Source organism: Lissotriton helveticus, chromosome 2_1 (assembly GCF_964261635.1).
Source record: "Lissotriton helveticus chromosome 2_1, aLisHel1.1, whole genome shotgun sequence".
Classification (NCBI taxonomy): domain Eukaryota; kingdom Metazoa; phylum Chordata; class Amphibia; order Caudata; family Salamandridae; genus Lissotriton; species Lissotriton helveticus.
This window is the reverse complement of record NC_136059.1, coordinates 1,170,643,067-1,170,663,209: the sequence shown is the minus strand read 5'-3', so window position 1 is coordinate 1,170,663,209 and position 20,143 is coordinate 1,170,643,067. Positions and strand designations below refer to the sequence as shown.

Below are 20,143 nucleotides of genomic sequence, written 5' to 3'. Positions count from 1 at the left end.
AGTGCAGAGTGGCGGTGCAGAGTGCAGAGTGGCGGTGCGGAGTGGGGGTGCAGAGTGGCGGTGAGAGCAGAGTGGCGGCGAGAGCAGAGTGGCGGCGAGAGCAGAGTGGCGGCGAGAGCAGAGTGGCGGCGAGAGCAGAGTGGCGGCGAGAGCAGAGTGGCGGCGAGAGCAGAGTGGCGGCGAGAGCAGAGTGGCGGCGAGAGCAGAGTGGCGGCGAGAGCAGAGTGGCGGCGAGAGCAGAGTGGCGGCGAGAGCAGAGTGGCGGCGAGAGCAGAGTGACGGCGAGAGCAGAGTGACGGCGAGTGCAGAGTGACGGCGAGTGCAGAGTGACGGCGAGTGCAGAGTGACGGCGAGTGCAGAGTGACGGCGAGTGCAGAGTGACGGCGAGTGCAGAGTGACGGCGAGTGCAGAGTGACGGCGAGTGCAGAGTGACGGCGAGTGCAGAGTGACGGCGAGTGCAGAGTGACGGCGAGTGCAGAGTGACGGCGAGTGCAGAGTGACGGCGAGTGCAGAGTGACGGCGAGTGCAGAGTGACGGCGAGTGCAGAGTGACGGCGAGTGCAGAGTGACGGCGAGTGCAGAGTGACGGCGAGTGCAGAGTGACGGCGAGTGCAGAGTGACGGCGAGTGCAGAGTGACGGCGAGTGCAGAGTGACGGCGAGTGCAGAGTGACGGCGAGTGCAGAGTGACGGCGAGTGCAGAGTGACGGCGAGTGCAGAGTGACGGCGAGTGCAGAGTGACGGCGAGTGCAGAGTGACGGCGAGTGCAGAGTGACGGCGAGTGCAGAGTGACGGCGAGTGCAGAGTGACGGCGAGTGCAGAGTGACGGCGAGTGCAGAGTGACGGCGAGTGCAGAGTGACGGCGAGTGCAGAGTGACGGCGAGTGCAGAGTGACGGCGAGTGCAGAGTGACGGCGAGTGCAGAGTGACGGCGAGTGCAGAGTGACGGCGAGTGCAGAGTGACGGCGAGTGCAGAGTGACGGCGAGTGCAGAGTGACGGCGAGTGCAGAGTGACGGCGAGTGCAGAGTGACGGCGAGTGCAGAGTGACGGCGAGTGCAGAGTGACGGCGAGTGCAGAGTGACGGCGAGTGCAGAGTGACGGCGAGTGCAGAGTGACGGCGAGTGCAGAGTGACGGCGAGTGCAGAGTGACGGCGAGTGCAGAGTGACGGCGAGTGCAGAGTGACGGCGAGTGCAGAGTGACGGCGAGTGCAGAGTGACGGCGAGTGCAGAGTGACGGCGAGTGCAGAGTGACGGCGAGTGCAGAGTGACGGCGAGTGCAGAGTGACGGCGAGTGCAGAGTGACGGCGAGTGCAGAGTGACGGCGAGTGCAGAGTGACGGCGAGTGCAGAGTGACGGCGAGTGCAGAGTGACGGCGAGTGCAGAGTGACGGCGAGTGCAGAGTGACGGCGAGTGCAGAGTGACGGCGAGTGCAGAGTGACGGCGAGTGCAGAGTGACGGCGAGTGCAGAGTGACGGCGAGTGCAGAGTGACGGCGAGTGCAGAGTGACGGCGAGTGCAGAGTGACGGCGAGTGCAGAGTGACGGCGAGTGCAGAGTGACGGCGAGTGCAGAGTGACGGCGAGTGCAGAGTGACGGCGAGTGCAGAGTGACGGCGAGTGCAGAGTGACGGCGAGTGCAGAGTGACGGCGAGTGCAGAGTGACGGCGAGTGCAGAGTGACGGCGAGTGCAGAGTGACGGCGAGTGCAGAGTGACGGCGAGTGCAGAGTGACGGCGAGTGCAGAGTGACGGCGAGTGCAGAGTGACGGCGAGTGCAGAGTGACGGCGAGTGCAGAGTGACGGCGAGTGCAGAGTGACGGCGAGTGCAGAGTGACGGCGAGTGCAGAGTGACGGCGAGTGCAGAGTGACGGCGAGTGCAGAGTGACGGCGAGTGCAGAGTGACGGCGAGTGCAGAGTGACGGCGAGTGCAGAGTGACGGCGAGTGCAGAGTGACGGCGAGTGCAGAGTGACGGCGAGTGCAGAGTGACGGCGAGTGCAGAGTGACGGCGAGTGCAGAGTGACGGCGAGTGCAGAGTGACGGCGAGTGCAGAGTGACGGCGAGTGCAGAGTGACGGCGAGTGCAGAGTGACGGCGAGTGCAGAGTGACGGCGAGTGCAGAGTGACGGCGAGTGCAGAGTGACGGCGAGTGCAGAGTGACGGCGAGTGCAGAGTGACGGCGAGTGCAGAGTGACGGCGAGTGCAGAGTGACGGCGAGTGCGTGCAGAGTGACGGCGAGTGCGTGCAGAGTGACGGCGAGTGCGTGCAGAGTGACGGCGAGTGCGTGCAGAGTGACGGCGAGTGCGTGCAGAGTGACGGCGAGTGCGTGCAGAGTGACGGCGAGTGCGTGCAGAGTGACGGCGAGTGCGTGCAGAGTGACGGCGAGTGCGTGCAGAGTGACGGCGAGTGCGTGCAGAGTGACGGCGAGTGCGTGCAGAGTGACGGCGAGTGCGTGCAGAGTGACGGCGAGTGCGTGCAGAGTGACGGCGAGTGCGTGCAGAGTGACGGCGAGTGCGTGCAGAGTGACGGCGAGTGCGTGCAGAGTGACGGCGAGTGCGTGCAGAGTGACGGCGAGTGCGTGCAGAGTGACGGCGAGTGCGTGCAGAGTGACGGCGAGTGCGTGCAGAGTGACGGCGAGTGCGTGCAGAGTGACGGCGAGTGCGTGCAGAGTGACGGCGAGTGCGTGCAGAGTGACGGCGAGTGCGTGCAGAGTGACGGCGAGTGCGTGCAGAGTGACGGCGAGTGCGTGCAGAGTGACGGCGAGTGCGTGCAGAGTGACGGCGAGTGCGTGCAGAGTGACGGCGAGTGCGTGCAGAGTGACGGCGAGTGCGTGCAGAGTGACGGCGAGTGCGTGCAGAGTGACGGCGAGTGCGTGCAGAGTGACGGCGAGTGCGTGCAGAGTGACGGCGAGTGCGTGCAGAGTGACGGCGAGTGCGTGCAGAGTGACGGCGAGTGCGTGCAGAGTGACGGCGAGTGCGTGCAGAGTGACGGCGAGTGCGTGCAGAGTGACGGCGAGTGCGTGCAGAGTGACGGCGAGTGCGTGCAGAGTGACGGCGAGTGCGTGCAGAGTGACGGCGAGTGCGTGCAGAGTGACGGCGAGTGCGTGCAGAGTGACGGCGAGTGCGTGCAGAGTGACGGCGAGTGCGTGCAGAGTGACGGCGAGTGCGTGCAGAGTGACGGCGAGTGCGTGCAGAGTGACGGCGAGTGCGTGCAGAGTGACGGCGAGTGCGTGCAGAGTGACGGCGAGTGCGTGCAGAGTGACGGCGAGTGCGTGCAGAGTGACGGCGAGTGCGTGCAGAGTGACGGCGAGTGCGTGCAGAGTGACGGCGAGTGCGTGCAGAGTGACGGCGAGTGCGTGCAGAGTGACGGCGAGTGCGTGCAGAGTGACGGCGAGTGCGTGCAGAGTGACGGCGAGTGCGTGCAGAGTGACGGCGAGTGCGTGCAGAGTGACGGCGAGTGCGTGCAGAGTGACGGCGAGTGCGTGCAGAGTGACGGCGAGTGCGTGCAGAGTGACGGCGAGTGCGTGCAGAGTGACGGCGAGTGCGTGCAGAGTGACGGCGAGTGCGTGCAGAGTGACGGCGAGTGCGTGCAGAGTGACGGCGAGTGCGTGCAGAGTGACGGCGAGTGCGTGCAGAGTGACGGCGAGTGCGTGCAGAGTGACGGCGAGTGCGTGCAGAGTGACGGCGAGTGCGTGCAGAGTGACGCAGAGTGCGTGCAGAGTGACGGCGAGTGCGTGCAGAGTGACGCAGAGTGCGTGCAGAGTGACGCAGAGTGCGTGCAGAGTGACGCAGAGTGCGTGCAGAGTGACGGCGAGTGCGTGCAGAGTGACGGCGAGTGCGTGCAGAGTGACGGCGAGTGCGTGCAGAGTGACGGCGAGTGCGTGCAGAGTGACGGCGAGTGCGTGCAGAGTGACGGCGAGTGCGTGCAGAGTGACGGCGAGTGCGTGCAGAGTGACGGCGAGTGCGTGCAGAGTGACGCAGAGTGCGTGCAGAGTGACGCAGAGTGCGTGCAGAGTGACGGCGAGTGCGTGCAGAGTGACGCAGAGTGCGTGCAGAGTGACGCAGAGTGCGTGCAGAGTGACGCAGAGTGCGTGCAGAGTGACGCAGAGTGCGTGCAGAGTGACGCAGAGTGCGTGCAGAGTGACGCAGAGTGCGTGCAGAGTGACGCAGAGTGCGTGCAGAGTGACGCAGAGTGCGTGCAGAGTGACGCAGAGTGCGTGCAGAGTGACGCAGAGTGCGTGCAGAGTGACGCAGAGTGCGTGCAGAGTGACGCAGAGTGCGTGCAGAGTGACGCAGAGTGCGTGCAGAGTGACGCAGAGTGCGTGCAGAGTGACGCAGAGTGCGTGCAGAGTGACGCAGAGTGCGTGCAGAGTGACGCAGAGTGCGTGCAGAGTGACGGCGAGTGCGTGCAGAGTGACGGCGAGTGCGTGCAGAGTGACGGCGAGTGCAGGCAGAGTGACGGCGAGTGCAGGCAGAGTGACGGCGAGTGCAGGCAGAGTGCGTGCAGAGTGACGGCGAGTGCGTGCAGAGTGACGGCGAGTGCAGGCAGAGTGACGGCGAGTGCAGGCAGAGTGACGGCAGAGTGCAGGCAGAGTGCAGGCAGAGTGCAGGCAGAGTGCAGGCAGAGTGCAGGCAGAGTGCAGGCAGAGTGCAGGCAGAGTGCGTGCAGAGTGACGGCGAGTGCGTGCAGAGTGACGGCGAGTGCGTGCAGAGTGACGGCGAGTGCGTGCAGAGTGACGGCGAGTGCGTGCAGAGTGACGGCGAGTGCGTGCAGAGTGACGGCGAGTGCGTGCAGAGTGACGGCGAGTGCGTGCAGAGTGACGGCGAGTGCAGGCAGAGTGACGGCGAGTGCAGGCAGAGTGACGGCAGAGTGCAGGCAGAGTGCAGGCAGAGTGCAGGCAGAGTGCAGGCAGAGTGCAGGCAGAGTGCAGGCAGAGTGACGCAGAGTGCGTGCAGAGTGACGGCGAGTGCGTGCAGAGTGACGGCGAGTGCGTGCAGAGTGACGGCGAGTGCGTGCAGAGTGACGGCGAGTGCGTGCAGAGTGACGGCGAGTGCGTGCAGAGTGACGGCGAGTGCGTGCAGAGTGACGGCGAGTGCGTGCAGAGTGACGGCGAGTGCGTGCAGAGTGACGGCGAGTGCGTGCAGAGTGACGGCGAGTGCGTGCAGAGTGCGTGCAGAGTGACGGCAGAGTGACGGCAGAGTGACGGCAGAGTGACGGCAGAGTGACGGCAGAGTGCAGGCAGAGTGACGGCAGAGTGACGGCAGAGTGCAGGCAGAGTGCAGGCAGAGTGCAGGCAGAGTGCAGGCAGAGTGCAGGCAGAGTGCAGGCAGAGTGCAGGCAGAGTGCAGGCAGAGTGCAGGCAGAGTGCAGGCAGAGTGCCGGCAGAGTGCAGGCAGAGTGCCGGCAGAGTGACGGCAGAGTGACGGCAGAGTGCAGGCAGAGTGACGGCGAGTGCAGGCAGAGTGACGGCGAGTGCAGGCAGAGTGCAGGCAGAGTGCGTGCAGAGTGACGGCGAGTGCGTGCAGAGTGACGGCGAGTGCCGGCGACAGCGTGTCAGGGTGCACATTGTGTGAGTGTGCATGGTAAACAGTGTGTGACTATGCAGGGTGACATTGGGAGTGTGCGGGTGAGCAGTGTGTGAATGTTACGGGGCAGTGTGTGAGTGTGCAGAAAACCCCACACACACATACACCACACACACATAACGCACACACAAACCACACACCTCAGTCTCTCAACACCACACACTTGTCACCACTCAACACCACACACTCACCACCACTCACTCCCCAGGCTCACCCCCACAGACTCACCACCACACACTCACCAGCACACAGAAAACAACACACACACAACAACACACCCCCAGCCGTCAATGAATGCTTTCACCATGCACAAACACCAACAACCATCATCCATCTGTGCACGCTTTTACCAAGCACACACCCACCAGCCGTCAGTGCACCCTTCCACCAGGCACACACACCTCCAGCCGGCAGTGCACTTTTCCACCAAGCAATCGCAGTATGGTACACTTTACTTTTAAACATATTCATATAAAGCACAGCATGCCACCATTGGTAAAATTACAATTCAACCAACATACTTCCACTACACACCACATGCACACACTCCATAACACATGGCAAAAAGACATTGGCATTTACAATGCCATTAGCTCAAACTCAAATAAATCCGAGCCCAATTGCATTTCTAATGCTTGTTTAAATATGTCCGTAATCCCTTGTTTGTTTAAATGTGTTTCCTGGATCGCCATGATCTGCGCAGGCGAGTCTCGTAAATACTGTAAAATGTTATTTCTCCTCGCCCTAACTCGGAGACCATTGACGTTCCAGGATAGGAATTTAATATCTGGCATCAATTTTAACTCTTTGTCGTAATTTTGCCATCCCTCAGTACTAATACTTTATTGCCGGTTATCTGCCTGTCGTTTCTTACATCGCTCCCTGTTTTAGCCAAGCAGTGACTTTGAGACACCATTGGATCCATATTCTTGATGATTATAAAATTCGGCTTGTGAGGACTTTTATATTTTGCCTTCCCTTTCCCACCCCTGGAAACAACCCCCCCCCCCCCAACTTACTCTGGCTAGATGTATTGCCAGCTAGTCGTCCCTGACATGTTCCTGTTTCATGCCTATCTTTTCACTTTTCTTGGTCACTATACTTAATATTTTTTTTTTATTTTTTTTTTATATAAGCAGTGGCAGATAGCGAACGTGTGACTTTTATTCTCTTGTCTGATCAGAATTGAGATATATTATTGCTTCCGATAACCTTTGAATCCAAGATATTATTTGGCGGGAGTCATAGGAATTGTAGATAAGCCTAGTGTACCTCAGGGCTTCTAACATTAAATTTACAGACCTATGCCCTCTTGATGCCGCCTTCTGGAAGGTAATATTATAGCTGCTTACGCTGGTCCAGGTCTTGTCTGCCCTGGATCCTGAAGACTGGATGGTGGTGTTGGACCTTCAAGACACCTATTTTCCTGTACCTGCCCTGCAGACCCATTGGCACTACCTGCAGTTTGTTGTGGGACAGGAGGATTTACAGTTCCCTGAGCTCCACTTGGGTTCGACCAGTGCACCTTGGGTGTTCATGAAAGTGGTAGTGATGGCAGCGGCGGCGGTGCACCTTCAGAGGTCACAGTGTTTCTCTATCTTAAAACTAGCTGTTGAAGGTGGGTTCCCCCCAGGCAGTATTCAGCCTCCTCCAGACAATAGTGAACCTCCTATCATCTTTGTGGTTCACTATCAACATGCCGAAGACACACCTGACGACGATTCAGATGCTCCCCTTCATTGGAGCCAATCTGGACATGGTTTGGTTTGTGCTTTTCCCCCTGCTTGGAGAGTCCAGAGCATTCATGCTCTGATACCAATCTTTCAGCGTTGTTCCTAGATTTCAGTGAGGAACACTCCTGACTCTGCTGGGACTGAGGACCTCCTGCATCCCGCTGGCCAATCATGGCAGGTGGATCTGCAAGATCTGCAGTGTGATCGGAAGTCCGTGGGCCCAAAATCAAGAAACCTTGCAAACCACAGTAAGAGGAGACTGCAAAAGATCTGCAGTGGTGATTGCTAGACCATGATTGGATGTGCAGCAGACCCTCTCCCTCCCTCACCCAGACCTAACAGTGGGGACCACACATCGCTTCTGTGTGGCGGTTATCTGGGACAGATGGAGATCAGAGGCCTCTGGTTTCCGACTAAGTCCTGGCATATCAACCTTCTGGAGCTGAGGGCCATCCACTTAGCATTAAAAAGGAGGTTGACACAGGTGCCTAAGACAACACCACTGCCATGTGGTACAGCAACAAACAAGATGTGATCGTATCATGGACCCAATGCCAGGAAGCCCTGCAATTCTGTAAATGGTTGGACCACCACCACCAAATTTTCCTGGTGGTTAACTACCTGGCAGGACCATTGAATGCTAAGTGGATAAGCTCAAGCATTGGCGCCTAACGTATCAAGAGTGACAGTTACTCCGGAGGTGGCGCAAGATCTTTTCTGCAAATGGGGATACTCTTGGCTACATTTATGGCACCATTGAAAATGCACAAAGTACACTTTCATGTTGGAGTTTCTAAGGAGTATCTCACTCGGAGACGAGTTCCGCAGAAAGTGGAAATCTGGACTCCTGTATGTATTTCTGGCAATACTACTCCTGATCCAATTTCTCAAGAAGATCATGTTCAAAAAGGCTCATGCCATCATAATAGCTCTGGATTAGACACTGAGGATGTGGTACTTTGAACTCCTGGGCTTCAGCATCTGTCCTTCGATCAGGCTGCTCCTCCGGGAGTATCTGCTGTTAGAACAGCAAGGTAGGGTCTGCACTGGGGCTTTCGCTATCTCCACCTTCATGCTTGGAGAGTAATCAACGACAGCTGATCATTTTTGACCTTATTCTGGAGTTGGTTGAAGTCATCTTTGATTTTGCTTGACAAAATCTCTTTTGGTCTTTGGGACACATATGTGGCTTGGTGCAGTACTTGGTAGATAGACGCCTTCCAGGCAAAGTTATCTGACGTGTTTGTTTTTGTCTCAAGCTGGATAAGGCTTTGCTGTGCGCACAGTAAAAAAGCACCTTTTGGCTTTTTTTGTGGTTGCCAAATGAGCCCGCATTGTTAGTCTCCTGTTATTGCACACTTTTTGAAAGATGTACATGTGTTTCTTCCCTCTTGTTTTGTAATGTCACTATGGGACCTTAACTTAGTCCTCACGTTTCTGATTTGCACTCTTGCAACTTCTCACCTTCCAAACAGTGTTCCTTGTCACTATAATATCAGTTTGGCTTGTTAGTCTTTCATGCTCTCTGTGCCTACCCACCTTCTTCGGATACAAGCTGGTTTTGGGAACACAAGCATCTTTCTGCCTAAAGTTAACTTGCTGTTCCATGTCGATCAATATATCATCCCTGACTCTCAAAACGATCTCCCCCATTGCAGTCACCTTAGCTCGTAAGTATAGGAAGCTGGCTCTGTGTATGCTATACCAAAGTTGTAACACAGTTTGGATTGTAATTGCATATGCACTTTGTTTTGATTTACAGTACTGTTACTGAGAAATGCAATGCCTTGGAAATACAGTACATATACTTTGAATGGACTTTTTAGTAAAATGACCAGTACATTACTTTGATGATTTTTCAACACACAGTATAGTATACCTGGATACTGCACTGTGACATTTCCTGTAAACAGGTAAGTAAAAGTGTTTTGGTTATTTAGTTACCATTTTAAGGATTTCATAGATTTTCCAACTCCACACTTTTCATGGAAAAACAGTGTTATTGGTTCAAAGGTAAGTACTTTGTTGTGTGAGTTGGTATTCTGGGGTAAGACTCTGGTGTCCCCCAGCGTTAAGGATGCACTCTTGTTACACCCTCAGCGGCACTAGGGCGGCCGGGAGCAGAGTGCTGAGGCCCAAGGTTATCCAATGGGGGGATCGGGCGCCTCCGGTTGGTGGCTGCTGACGAGCAGGTCACTGGGTTCTGGGAGCAAAGCTCTTGGACTTAAGCTGAGGTCAAATAGGGATTTAAGTCAGCACAAAGGTGCCGCTGCCTGTTACATTTGCCTCGTTTGCCGCCACTCGTTTTTAAAATTGAAAGCCTGAAATGAATGTATTGTATTGAGCACTTTTTAATTTGTTCGAACTGAAACTGTACCTCACTGCTGGTCCACTCACTTCCTGGTAGACACGCCACCGCAGAGAGCCAATCATGGAAGAAGGGGGAGGAACTAAGGCTCCTTTGGCGCGCCAAAGGCAAGCCTGTCTGTGCCCGTCCGCGGCCGGCAGGGGCAAGGGGTAAGTCACCATGCCCAAATAACAACTTACTCCGCGGCTGTCTTGAAAGAACTTCATTCCAAAGATTTAGCAGTAAAAAACCTCACACTAGCCAGATTAAGTAGAAACGATATTAAGAAATTTAAGATCCTCCATTACTGAATTCAATCACCCCACGATCACTATAGAACATACTGCTCCTCAGGCTATGAATGAAGGAAAAGCTTTATCGATTATCTACTTAAATACCCGTTCCCTGCCCAAACACCAACTTGATATACATAATCTGCTGATGTCAGAAAAACCAGACATTTTACTACTAACTGAAACCTGGCTATCACAGGACTCTGCCCCGACATTCTAGCAGCATTACCTAATGAATGTTATAATATCCAAGCTAACCGTCCACAGGGGAAAATGGGAGGAGGAGTAGCAGCCATTGTGCATCAAAACCTCAAATTACGGCACTCACTCCCCTAGATTGACCTCAATCAGATAACCTAGTACTTAAACTAGAATCTGACATCACCCCTCTGGTCTGTGTGTTAATCTACAGACCACCACAAAATATGCCCCAGTTCCCAAAGTCCCTGAGCGAGCAAATGTCACAACTTGTGACTAATCATGCGAAAACACTGATGCTCGGTGACTTCAACTACTGGGCCAACAACCAAGCAGGGGGACCTCACTAAGTCGAACTAACGGACCTACTCGCAGGGCTCAACATAAATCAGTCTATCTCTACGGCAACACATATCAAAGGGCATATACTGGATCAGGTATGGTCTAACAACCTACCTATAACCAATTTAGAAGTGTTACCATGTATATGGTCCAACCACCATATTATTAAATTCATTTTAAATACCCCCAAGCACCCTAAAACAATTAATCATGACCCTGGCTCATGGAGGAGCTGGAGTACTATTAATAAAGATTAATTCTTAGTCACTGATTAACACTGTTCCTACAGGTCATCCATCTATCAATCAACGCGAGGAAGACCTATCAAACTGGCTGTTGAGAGCCAGTAACAAACATGCCCCCTCAAGAAATTACATTGCACTAGTCGTCACGAAGCCCATAAATGGTTTTCTCCGGAGTTAAAAAAAAAATTGAAAGTTGACTTACGCCAAGCAGAGAGAAAATGGAGAAATAAATACTCATCTAATGACAAAAGCACTTATCTAGAAGTACGTAGTACTTATAAAAAGGCTATTATGACTACCAAGGTCGAATACTTTTATTCCAAAATTATCAACTCCATAAACCTTTTCAAGGACATCTTTTCAATCATTAATGAACTATCCAATCCAGACAGGGTAACAGTGAAACCCAACCCCTCTCAAGCTTTATGTGAATCCCTAAACAATTTCTTCATTGATCAAATCAAAATCATTAAAAACAGCAGCCCTAGCTGCCCGAGACCTGTGTGCTCTGCACAACCTAAGAACTCGCGAAAGCTGGAACAATTCCCACTAATAAATCAAGAAATGTTCACAGAATTACTAGGTAAAGTAAAATCAGGATCTCCAAGGGATTGCTGCCCCCCTTGGATCCTAAAGGAAATATTTACCGCCTGCCCAAACCCAGCTGTGAACCTCCTAAATGAGTCACTGCTCCAGGGTCCGGTACTGGAGTCCTTCAAAAAAGCCGCATAGCCAACACACAAGCCCTCCTTTCAAGATATGATAGGGCTCACTATGATCAGTTAGAGAAATTACTAGAACATCTACCTGACCAATATAGGGCGCAGGCAAACGAACTTATACAAGAAGGCAAGCTAATTTCAAATGCATCAATCAAGTGTGCGCTTGAGGTGGCAGACACTGCGTCAAGAGCTGTAAATACTAGTGTCCTACTTAGAAGACATGCGTGGCTACGCATTTCAGGATTTAAAAAAGTGCAAACTGCCATTTTAAATCAACCATTTAATTAAAATCAATTGTTTGGTCCAGAGGTAGACACAACACTTGAAAAAATGAAGGATAGAGACACTGCCAAATCTATGGGAGCTTTACAGTCTACACAAACTAAAAGTTCCTTTTCTCGCTCCTTTTACAGAGGAGGCTCCAAACAAACAGGAGCAGACAACACAACATCCTTCAAGTCAAACACACAAACATCCTCTAACAAAGGGTATTTTAGAGGAGGATATAGAGGAAACAACAAGGGAAGAGGTCGTGGTAACAACAATAATAGAACCTCTTCCATCACAAAACAGTGACTTTCCTCTGCTCCCCCAACAGCATTCCACCCCTGTGGGGGGCAGATTAACACAGTTTCTACCTGTCTGGAATTCAATCACAACAGACAAGTGGGTAAGACAAATTATCCAGCTTGGCTACTGCCTGGAACTTACAGCAACCCCTCCACACATACCACCCAGACAGCGTCCAATGTCTGCAGAACACCTTACTCTGCTCAAACAAGAAGACCTGTCACTTCTTCAAAAGGACGCAATAGAAATAGTTCCTTTACAACACCAAGGATCTGAAAGCGACACAATAGTTATAGATTCCTTACCTTAGACTATCCCCAGGCGTCAGATTGGATCCGGAAAATTTGACGTAGCAATACCCCTGCGCGCCGGCAGGCGTCGTCCGCGGCTGTCATCCGCGTCGTTGGCGCCGGAATGACGTCGTTGGGGTACTTAGACGCCGCCCATGCGCGCTGACGTCAGTTCTTCTTTTTTCCGAGCCAGCTAGCGCAGATCCGGAGAAGCTCTACCCCTTAGTAATTTTTTGACTAAACTTTTTTGATCTTTTGATCATTTCTCTACTCGAGTCTTCGACTCCGACGGTGCCGGTAGAGACGCCCGGGTTTAAACCCTGCTCCAAGTGCGACCGACTGATGTTGGTTACCGACCCCCATTGCCGGTGCCTCAAGTGTTTAGGCATCGACCACGACGACCGCACCTACTCCGACTGCCGGGCCCTGACGTCTAAAGCTAGACGGGAGCGGTCCCGTAAGCGACTCGAGCTCCGGCAGTCGGCCCCGCGCCGCTCCAGGTCCCGGTCCCACAGTAGGTCGCGGGGTCGGAGTCCTCGCAGCTCCGGGAGTGGACAACGTCGTCAGGATCCAAGTCCTCAAGTAAGAGGCATGAGAGGTCGGAGAGACGTCATCGTTTCTCCGACCCACCCCGACGCTCGCACGATGCGGCCGGGGTTTCGGGTGACACCACCCACGCGGCTCCGACGGAGTCGCAGGCGTCGCCGCCTGCCCCACACCTTCGGGTCCCTGGGCATGGTGCGTCGCCAGAGGAGGTCGGGCGGTACCTCATGGCCATGAGGTCCCTCCCTTCTCAGCCGGGTCCCGTGGCACCTCCGGGCCCAACGGCCCCGGCTGGAGGGCCTAGCTGGTCGGGTCCTTAGGCCCCGGCGCCGCCGGCGACTTCGGTCCCGGCGCCGCAGGCCCTCTCTGGATCCGCTTCCGGATCCGGGTCGTTGCCGGTCGACCTCACCGTCGCCGACCCTGCGGGTGTCGCCGCCGGCACCCACTATGGACGCCGTCCTCAATCCTCCCCTCGGTCCGGATCTGGCGCCGGAGCGGCGCCGCTTCCGACGGCCTTTGGAGATTTCTATTTCCACGAACCGGCCCGGTGATTGGGAGGGGTCTGTGGACCCTCTGGCACAAGAGTGCCAGTCTCAACAGGACTGGACATATGAGCTTGGGGAGGCCAGTGGAATTGACACTTCGCCAGACACTGGATTTGTCTCCCCTCCCACCGTGGCTACGGAGGAGGGGGCTGCTTACAGTGTAGTGTTGATGAGGGCGGCCGTGAGGACTAACCTCCTCACTGAGGTCCTTAAACAGCAGGCAAGCTCCACTGAGCCTCTGCTGCCGTTTAATGAGGCCTTGTGTGACGTTCTTGTGGGCACTTGGTCCAAGCCCGCCACAGGTCCGCCTGTGGATAGGAACGTGGCCAGACGCTACCGCCCGGCCCCGGGCGACCCTTGCTTTTTGTCCGCCCATCCCACGCCCGAGAGCCTGGTCATCCAGGCCTCCACTTCGCAGACCGCATTCCCGACGGCTCCCCCGATCGGGAATCCAAGAGGTATGAACAATTCGGGAAGAAAGTGTTCTCGTCCCTGAGTTTGGGACTGCGGTCTGTCAATACCGCATGCCTCTTGGGCCGCTACACCCACACCCTGTGGGACACGGTCGCGGACGTGCTGCCACAATGTCCGGAGGAGGTCCAGGCTAAACTCGCCCAAGCCCTTGTGGAGGGCCGAGATGCAGCACGATATTCCATCCGGTGTGGGCTGGATACCACGGACTCACTGGGCAGGGCTATGGCAACGACGGTGGCGGTTCGACACCACGCCTGGTTGAGGTCCGCCAACTTTTCGGCCAATGTCCAGGCCACTCTTCTGGACATGCCGATGGCCGTCGCCTCTTTGGCGACAAGGCAGACCATGTGCTTGAGCGTTTTAAGGACTCAAGGGCTACGGCCAAGCCCTTGGGCCTCTCGGCCACACGCCAGCAATCGGGTGCCTTTCGTGGCCACGGAAGGGGCGCCCCTACACGTGCTGCAAGCCACGCACTGCAGAATGTTCTCCAGCGCGGTGGCGGCCGTGGAAACTGCCGTGGCGGCGGTCGGGGACAACGGCGAGGCCAGTTCACACCTCCCTCCGCAGCACCTGCTTCAAAACCTTCCTAGTCCGTGTTTTCAGGCCCATGTGACGCCAGTGGGGGGGGGCAGAGTTCGCCATCACCTCTTCCACTGGCGCACTGTCACGTCGGACAGGTGGATGCTGCAAATCGTCCGAAGGGGCTATTCCCTCCCCTTCGAGGCGACCCCTCCAGCCATGCCACCGCAATTCCACCGCGTGTCGGGGGATCACTTGCAACTTCTGCAAGAGGAAGTCACGGCCCTCTTGGCCAAGGTGGCCTTCGAGCGCGTTCCTGGGCCAGAAGTAGGGTGTGGTTGTTACTCCCACTACTTTCTGGTACCGAAGAAGGGCAAAGGGGGCCTACGCCCTATCTTGGACCTACAGAACGTCAACGGCTTCCTCCGGAAGGAGAAGTTCAAGATGCTGACTTTGGCTCAGGTCTTAGCTGCCCTGGACCCTGGAGACTGGATGGTAGCGTTTGACTTGCAGGATGCTTATTTTCACATCCCCGTCCTGCCGGCGCTACCTGCGGTTCACGGTAGGCCAGGAGCACCTTCAGTTACCGTGCTCCCCTTCGGCCTTACCAGCGCCCCACGGGTGTTCACGAAAGTGATGGCGGTGGTCGCAGCTCATCTGCGCAGGTTAGGGGTGTCAGTCTTCCCCTACCTCGACGACTGGTTGTTGAAGGCGGGCTCGCCCCAGACAGTCGTCAGCCACCTCCAGACTACGGCCGACCTCCTGCACTTGCTGGGGTTCTCCATCAACGTGCCGAAGTCGCACCTGTGTCCTCTCAGAAGCTCCTTTTCATCGGAGCGGTTCTAGACTCGGCGCAGTTTCGGGTTTATCCTCCCGAACAGCGGGTTCGGGATATTCAGGCTCTGATTCCGATCTTTCAGCCTTTATCCCGAGTCTCGGTCAGGTTGGCGCTGCGGCTTCTGGGGCTGATGGCCTCCTGCATCCTTCTGGTGCATCACGCCCGGTGGCGGATGCGGGCTCTGCAGTGGGACCTGAAGTTTCAGTGGGCCCAGCATCAGGGCAAATTGTCCGATCATGTCTTGATCTCGGAGGGCACTGCAAGACAGTTGCAGTGGTGGCTCACGAACCGCGATTGGGTCAGTGGCAGATCCCTCTCCCTACCCCACCCGGAGCACGTGGTTGTGACGGACGCGTCCCTCCAGGGCTGGGGAGGCCACATGGGAGAGGCGGAGATCAGAGGCCTCTGGTCTCCGGCGGAGTCCCGGCTCCATATCAACCTTTTGGAGCTGCGGGCGATCCGTCTAGCACTGAAGGCATTCCTCCCCTCTGTCCGGGGGAGTGTAGTGCAGGTGTTCACGGACAACACCACCGCCATGTGGTACTGCAACAAACAGGGCGGGGTGGGGTCGTGGACCCTACGCCAGGAGGCTCTGCGCCTCTGGCAGTGGCTGGAACATCAGGGCGTGACCCTGGTGGTTCAACACCTGGCACGTTCTCTGAATGCCAGGGCGGACAAACTCAGCCGCCGGTGCATGATGGATCAAAAATGGCGTCTGAACTCGGACGTGGCGCAAGGCCTCTTTCAGCAGTGGGGAGAGCCTTGGTTAGATCTATTCGCCACAGAAGAGAACGCGCAATGTCATCAGTTCTGCGCGTTGGAATTTCCAAGGCGTCACTCGCTCGGAGACGCTTTTCGTCGCGAGTGGAGTTGCGGTCTATTGTACGCCTTTCCGCCTATACCACTTCTGCCCAGAGTGCTGAAGAAGATCAGGCGCAACCGGGCCCAGGTTATCCTTGTGGCTCCAGACTGTGCACGCGGATACTTGTATCCCGAGCTACTCAGCATGTCAGTCGATCCCCCGATTCGTCTGCCTCTTTGGGAGGACCTTCTGTCACAGCAGCAGGGGACGGTTCTCCACCCGAACCTGTCCAGTCTCCACCTACAAGCTTGTAGATTAAGCTGCGGCAGTTGAGGCCATTTGACTTGCCTCCTGAAGTCTGTAATGTCATTCTGGCAGCCAGGCGTCCCTCCACAAAGTCGGTATACGCCTGCAGGTGGAACAGATTTGTGGCATGGTGCACAGCAAAGGCTGTGGATCCACTCTGCACCCCTTTCTGAGGTTCTCCTCTTCCTTCTTTCTCTTGCCCAGCAGGGCTCTGCTCTGGGCACTATCAAGGGGTACCTTTCTGCCCTTTCCGCCTTCTTAAGGCTACCTGATCAGCCTTCCTTGTTCAAGTCCCCAATTGTAAATAGGTTTTTGAGGGGCATCACACACATGTTCCCTCCGGTTCCTTTCGTGATGCCCCAGTGGGACTTGAACCTTGTTCTTACTTACCTAATGTGTGATCCCTTTGAGCCGCTCCATAACTGTTTTCTCCGTCTTCTTACTCTGAAGACTGCTTTCCTGGTTGCCATCACCTCTGCCAGGAGAGTGAATGAGCTCCAGGCTCTTTCTTCCACACCTCCTTTCCTCTCTGTCAGGCCGGACAAGGTTGTGTTGCGGACAAGACTCTCTTTCCTGCCCAAGGTTGTCACGGCCTTCCACATCGGGCAGTCCATTACCTTGCCCACCTTCTTTCCGACTCCGCATCCCTCGAAAGAGGAAGAGAGGCTCCACCGTCTGGACCCAAAACGTGCGCTCTCTTACTATCTGGATCGCACACGCCAGTTCCGGGTGGATGACCAACTCTTTGTTGGTTACGTGGGCGCAAGAAGGGAAAGGCGGTGCACAAGCGGACCATCTCTCGATCGATCATCTTGTGTATCCAGGCGTGTTACTCCTTGGCTAAGAAGGAGCCCCCTGTTGGATTGAGGGCTCATTCCACTCGGGCCACGGCGACTACCACTGTCCTGGGCCGAGGAGGACATTTGCCAGGCAGCTACGTGGGCCTCGCTGCACACGTTTGCACGACACTACTGCCTGGACAGCCAAGTCCAGAGGGATGGCATCTTTGGCCGTTCCGTCCTCCAGGACTTTCTGGTGTGATTATTGGTTTGCAGACCCACCACCGGAGTTGGTATTGCTGGGGTATCTATTCTAAGGTAAGTAATCTATCACTAACGTGTCTCTTTCAGATGCACAAGTTACTACTTGTGTAACGATATATCTGTAAGAGACATTAGTTAGTGATAGATTCCTTACCGACCCACCCATCCTCCCCGTTCTGCGAACCGATATCTAGGGTTAAGGTCATCCCCTTTCTGGGCCCTATTTTCATGGCACCAGTGTTGGTTCTATCATGGCTCTGCGTATCTGGCGCGGAAAAGCTGTGTATCAGAACTGACGTCAGCGCGCATGGGCGGCGTCTAAGTACTCTGACGACGTCATTCCGGCGCTAACGACGCCGACGATGGACGCAGAGCGGCGGACGACGCCTGCCGGCGCGCAGGGGTATTGCTACGCAAAATTTTCCGGATCCAGTCTGACGCCTGGGGATATTCTAAGGTAAGGAATCTATCACTAACTAATGTCTCTTACAGATATATCGTTACACAAGTAGTAACGTGTGCTTCATTTCTGCTTCCTAGCTATTGTTTCAAAGAAACATTGAACTTTTTGGGCTCAATTTCCGCAGCCAGTTTCTATAGTGACTCCACCTTGTAACCGAGAAGGTTTCACAGAAGAATCTGACGTTGGCGCACCAGAGGCAACTTACATGACTCCACTGACATCACAACCGGAGTCGAGCTCATCACTGAGTCTAACACCACTGTCCCCAGCGTGCAGAGGTACTGCTGAAAAATTTCCAAATCCAGTGTGACTCCTGGGGAGAATTCAAACTTTAAGGAATCTGGGGCTAGACTGTGTCTATACTAGATATTGCGTTACCGAAGGTAAGTAACTTGCTCGCTAAAGCTAAAAGGTTTATACCTGTTCGCCCTAAAGCTCACTCTACTCACAAGATAGGAGCTTCTATTGCATTCCAATTGCTGATATTTGTAAAGCGGCAACATGGTCCAGTCCACACATTCACAAAACATTGTGCAGATGTATTTGCTCACCAACAAGCCAATGTTGTCCAAGCTGTACTAAAAACTCTTTTTCAAACAACTGCCACAGGTTGACCACTGCCTAGGGAGAGGGACTTCTTAATAGTTTGTGCACGGCATGTGTATCTGCAGCACACATGCTTCAAACAGGTTGTTACCCTGTAAGCATTTGTTCTTGGCATGTCGTGTAGTAGATTCTCGTGCGACCTCCCTCCTCCCCAAAACGCTATGTAGGTTGCAGTTTACAAATGTTCTATCCCATTACTCGCATGAACATCTCATTACTGATACATACCACAACTCCATTCTCACCTATCTGTGGCAAAACAATCTGGCAAGGGATTCGATGACCATGTGAAGTATTACCAAGAGGAGGAGTTACACAGCCTTGTGATTCAAAGAAAACTTCTTGGAACAAAAACAACTTGGAATCATCCGAGCCCAACACTAGATGGGGCACTTATGCACAGCATGTGAATCTACAGCACTACATACCAAGAAAGATGCTTACAGGGTAAGTAATATAATCCATATGATGGTGTTTGCACACTGAAGCATTGTAGCTTTCAGCTACATAATTGTCATTGTTAAAATCAAAAAAAAAAATCTTAGCGTTTTAAGGTATGTTTAATGTTTACCACTGCAAGTGATTTCTTGCCTTCAGCTTAGGGAAGAAAGCAGACGCCTTGCTTTAGCTGCTAAAAGAGAGAAAAGAAAGGAGAAACGACGAAAGAAAAAGGAGGAGCAAAGAAGAAAGCTGGAAGAAATTGAAGCGAAAAATAAAGAAAATTTTGAACTGCAAGCAGCCATAGAAAGAGAAAAGCAAAAGCTTGAAGGTTAGTATGTGTGTACGTTAATGTATCTAAATTCTGCTGTAGGTAATACTTTGTACACCCTAGTAAAGAAGTACTGCAGACATTCTTAATGTGATTTTGAGTTGCCATTTTAATTGCAAAATTGCTTTGCTTGCTTTTTTTTTATGGCGATGAGAAACCTTTGCTGAAAAGAAATAGTATTATTGTGATATTTATCATAGGTGATGGACGCTTGCTGTTCTATATTCTAGTTATAGTGGGTTTGATAACCTCTGACTCATACAGCAAACTGTTTTGCTGTTGAACTTAGCATTTTGCCAGCTTTTGGCGGGTCAGAGACACATAGCAGAGACACATAGCAGGGGTCTTGCCCATCCGAGCCAAGGTTGCCTCCCCTGGTGCTTTAGAGCGGTTTCAGCTTATCCGGATTCAGGCTAGAGATTTTAAAGCTTTAACTATTTTCTTTAAGAATGTTCATATTGTCACCATCTTTTGGCTTCCAAGTCTTTCCACCAAAAATGGTAAACCGTATTTTGCTTTTGGTTCAATTTGTGTTTAAGCTTTTTTTAAACGTTTTTCAATAAAGGTTATTCAGGCGAGATTTGTCAGTTTTCCCACTTGTTTCACAATGTAAAGGTAATCCCGAGTATGTGAATTATCCTGATGGGGCTAGAGGTAAAAGCTAAAATACGTTAAGAATCAAAAGAATTGACTAGTGTTGCCTATTGTAAAGCTATGAAAACTGACCATTCGTTAAATTGGCTTATCCAGGTGAAAATATTACATGTATGTTAAAATAGGTGCTTTATTATGCACACTAGGGATTAAGAATTCAGTGTTTATGACGTCAATGGAGATTTCCTTGAGAACGAGGCCTATGGGTAAGCACATGTTCAAGGCATATGAGCTGCAGATTGTACACTTAGCATTAGATCGCCACCT

At 53.7% G+C, this 20,143-nt stretch overlaps 1 protein-coding gene across 14 annotated transcripts in view; it reads left to right on the top strand.

Moving 5' to 3' along the window:
• Positions 1 to 20,143, top strand: part of ANKRD17 (ankyrin repeat domain 17) — a 1,381,421-nt gene that overhangs the window by 962,278 nt on the left and 399,000 nt on the right. For all 14 annotated transcript variants that reach the window (XM_078676026.1, XM_078676025.1, XM_078676019.1 and 11 more), the window contains one exon: positions 19,051 to 19,222. In XM_078676026.1, the coding sequence (XP_078532152.1) occupies positions 19,051 to 19,222 (172 nt within the window). The remainder of the gene's footprint in view (positions 1 to 19,050; positions 19,223 to 20,143) is intronic.